The following is a 3192-nucleotide window of genomic DNA, read 5'->3' as shown; positions in this document are numbered from 1 at the left end:
GCGAGCTGGTGTGAGCAGAATGGGATCACAGTCCCTACTGGACCACCAGAATCTCTTGACCTTAACTACTGGAGACTAGCCCTGTCTGACTCTGAATCTACCAATTCAAAGTCAGTTGATAGTATAGAATCGTGCACACCAAAGGGCGATAAAATCGTTCCTTTGGAGGAGGGTAGTGCTATTGTTTCTCAATAACAACACAAAGAAGAAGTCAATGTGCCTGTTGTTAGTGATGAGGAGACTTCTGATATTAATGTTCTAGAGAGGTATCAGGGCATACTAGCAATCTTGGACAAAGAGGAGGACTTGGCTAAAAAGTGTAAAGTAGTAGAAAATGCAAGGCGATTGCTAAAGGATGATGAAGAGGCCAGGATCCTCATGGGAGCCAATGGGTTTGTCGAAGCGTTTTTGCGGTTTCTTGGATCAGCTGTTAATGAAAACAATGCAGTCGCACAAGAAACTGGAGCTATGGCTCTATTTAACTTAGCAGTCAACAATAACAGGTTAGATAGCTCATCCTCTTATTTTGTTAGCAATCGAAGTTAGTGCAAACCTTCTCACAGTTTCCTCTGTTTTGTTTGTTTCATTGGACTGTAGGAACAAAGAGTTGATGCTGACTTCAGGGGTCATTCCCCTGCTTGAGAAAATGATCTCTTGTTCCCAGTCTCAAGGGCCAGCAACTGCGTTATATTTAAACCTATCCTGCCTTGAAGGAGCCAAGCCCGTGATTGGCTCAAGTCAAGCAGTTCCCTTTTTCGTGAATCTTCTTCTTCAAGGCGAAAAAACCGAAACCCAATGCAAGCTAGACGCCCTTCACGCCCTCTACAACCTTTCAACCTACTCTCCCAATATTCCCACTCTCCTTTCATCAAACTTAATCAAAAGCCTCCAAGTCCTTGCATCAACAGGTGACCACTTGTGGATAGAGAAGTCATTAGCCGTATTACTAAATCTAGCATCTAGCCGAGAAGGGAAAGAAGAGATGATATCAACACAAGGCATGATCAGCACTCTTGCAACTGTGCTAGACACCGGTGACACGGTAGAACAAGAGCAAGCCGTTTCTTGCCTAGTGATCCTATGCACGGGAAACGAGTCATGTATCCAGATGGTACTACAAGAAGGAGTGATCCCGTCTCTTGTGTCCATCTCAGTGAACGGAAGTCCACGAGGAAGAGACAAGTCCCAGAAGCTTCTGATGCTGTTCAGGGAACAAAGGCAACGAGATCAACCATCGCCAAACAGAGATGAAGCTCCCCGGAAAACCGTATCGGCACCAATGTCAATACCAGCGCCGGTTTCAGATCCCGAGTCAGAAGTAAAACCTTTGACCAAATCAATCTCCAGAAGGAAAACAATGACAAGACCATTCAGTTTCCTCTGGAAGAAAAGCTACTCGATACACCATTAAGTGTATATATATATAGATTAGGGTGTAACATTTAAAACCCTACTACGTAAAGTTGATCTTTTGTTTTCTTTCATCTTTTTACCTCTTTACAAGTCGTCTTCATAGAGAAGAAAAATATGTACAGGCGACGTTGTGATCTCACCATTTTTGTTCACTATTCCTCTCTCGCCAGAGGTATACATGTAGGAGATAGCTTACTGATGTATGTATCAGGTACCTCTATATAAGTTTATATGAACCTTTACTCCCAGTGTAGAGTTCTACCTCAAACCTCTTTCCAACGGCAATTTCTTAAGCTGATCCTTAGCCTAAAAAGCAAAAAAAAAAAAAATGTAAACTCTGAATTATGCTAACTGCTAAGGATTAATTCTTAGGTAAGGGTCACAATCTGAGTTGGCCAAAGTCGACAACTCTTGAAGCAGAGGTTTTCGCATGTAGACCCAATCTAGTGGATACATCCAGCACCACGTAGTATGAATCAATTATTATAAAATTATAATTTCTTTTATGAAACAAAATTATATTACAAAAAAAGAGATCGTAAAGAGTCGGCCTGCACGGCGTCTCCGTCGTCTCTGTAACCTTGTAAAAGCTCTTAAGAGAGAAATTAGATTCCTTTCGTGATCTTAAGAGTCTATAGAGCCTGAGAGTCTTCTTCTGCTTCTTCCTTAATTTGTGTTTCATGGGGTTTTAATTAGAGTTTTACCAATTCCTACGACTTTCAGGGTTTTGGGGTTTAGCTTCTCGACCATGGCGATGCTAGGGCTGATCATGAGGGTTACACGAATAAGCAGAAACAATTCGTGGGTCAGAGTGTATCCAGTGAGATACTTCCAAAGCAAGGACCTTTCAAACACAAATTGCTTTCGTGGCGAAGATGCTAAGCTTCCTGTTCTGATCGTCGGCGCTGGACCAGTGGGACTCGTTTTATCCATCCTTCTCACCAAACTAGGTACACGTCTGAGCTTGCCTTATCCATCCTTTTCATCTGAGCTTGCCTTACATAAGTAAATTTGAGTTCACGAATTGGATTGTCTCACCTTTATGTTAGGGGTGAAATGTGCTGTTTTGGACAAAGCGACAAGCTTCTCTAAACATCCACAAGCACATTTTATCAACAACCGATCTATGGAGGTTGGATTTTTTTGTGTGTTCCCTTTGGTTAATTTTGTTTTTGGTGTTGTCCTGGATTTTTGGAACCTTAGTTTCTCCCTTTTCATATATACTTAGATCTTCCGTGAATTGGATGGATTAGCTGAGGAGATTGAAAGATCACAGCCTCCTGTAGATTTGTGGAGGAAATTTATATACTGCACTTCCCTCTCCGGTTCAACTCTTGGCACAGTGGACCACATGCAGCCTCAAGGTGTGTTCTTCCATACAATTTCCTCTCTCCTTTCATCAAACTTAATCAAATGCCTTTAGTTCTGCAAATAGTTATACTTTAGCTGCGGAAAGATGCAGACTTTTTCAAAGAAGTCCTTTTTTGGTGTTATTAATAGATTTGAAGAAAGTTGTCAGCCCGGCTTCTGTTGCTCACTTCTCCCAGTACAAATTGACAAATTTACTGCTTAAGCGGTTGGAAGACCTTGGCTTTCATGTTCGAAACTCCAAAGAGTTTGATGGTCTTGAGCTTGACTCTGTTATTGCGGGGCAAATTCTCATGGGTCATGAGTGTGTGGCGATTGATTCTAACAAAGATAGTGTTACAGCAACTGTTTCTTTTCTCGAAGGAGGCAAGCATTTGAAAAGAAACATTCAATGTAGTCTACTGGTTGGTG

General features: G+C 41.7%; 2 protein-coding genes across 2 annotated transcripts in view; both read left to right on the top strand.

Moving 5' to 3' along the window:
* Positions 7-1655, top strand: LOC104778896 (U-box domain-containing protein 6-like). Its single transcript, XM_019241706.1, has 2 exons — positions 7-503; positions 598-1655. The coding sequence occupies exons 1-2, from the start codon at positions 379-381 to the stop codon at positions 1409-1411; spliced, it is 939 nt and encodes a 312-aa protein (XP_019097251.1). The 5' UTR covers positions 7-378; the 3' UTR covers positions 1412-1655.
* Positions 1928-3192, top strand: part of LOC104778895 (2,4-dichlorophenol 6-monooxygenase-like) — a 10838-nt gene continuing 9573 nt past the window's right edge. Inside the window, exons 1-4 of the mRNA XM_019243675.1 lie at positions 1928-2363; positions 2463-2545; positions 2642-2777; positions 2914-3185. Coding sequence (XP_019099220.1) covers positions 2162-2363; positions 2463-2545; positions 2642-2777; positions 2914-3185 — 693 coding nt within the window. The 5' untranslated portion in view covers positions 1928-2161. The remainder of the gene's footprint in view (positions 2364-2462; positions 2546-2641; positions 2778-2913; positions 3186-3192) is intronic.

This window comes from Camelina sativa, chromosome 3 (assembly GCF_000633955.1).
Source record: "Camelina sativa cultivar DH55 chromosome 3, Cs, whole genome shotgun sequence".
NCBI lineage: Eukaryota > Viridiplantae > Streptophyta > Magnoliopsida > Brassicales > Brassicaceae > Camelina > Camelina sativa.
This window is presented reverse-complemented; position numbering and strand designations above follow the sequence as displayed.

Bases quoted from the DNA above. Each gene is read 5' to 3' on its own strand.
- LOC104778896 (XM_019241706.1), top strand. From the start codon at position 379: ATGGGAGCCAATGGGTTTGTCGAAGCGTTTTTGCGGTTTCTTGGATCA. The intron at 504-597 runs GTTAGATAGCTC...ATTGGACTGTAG, and splicing joins TTAGCAGTCAACAATAACAG to GAACAAAGAGTTGATGCTGA.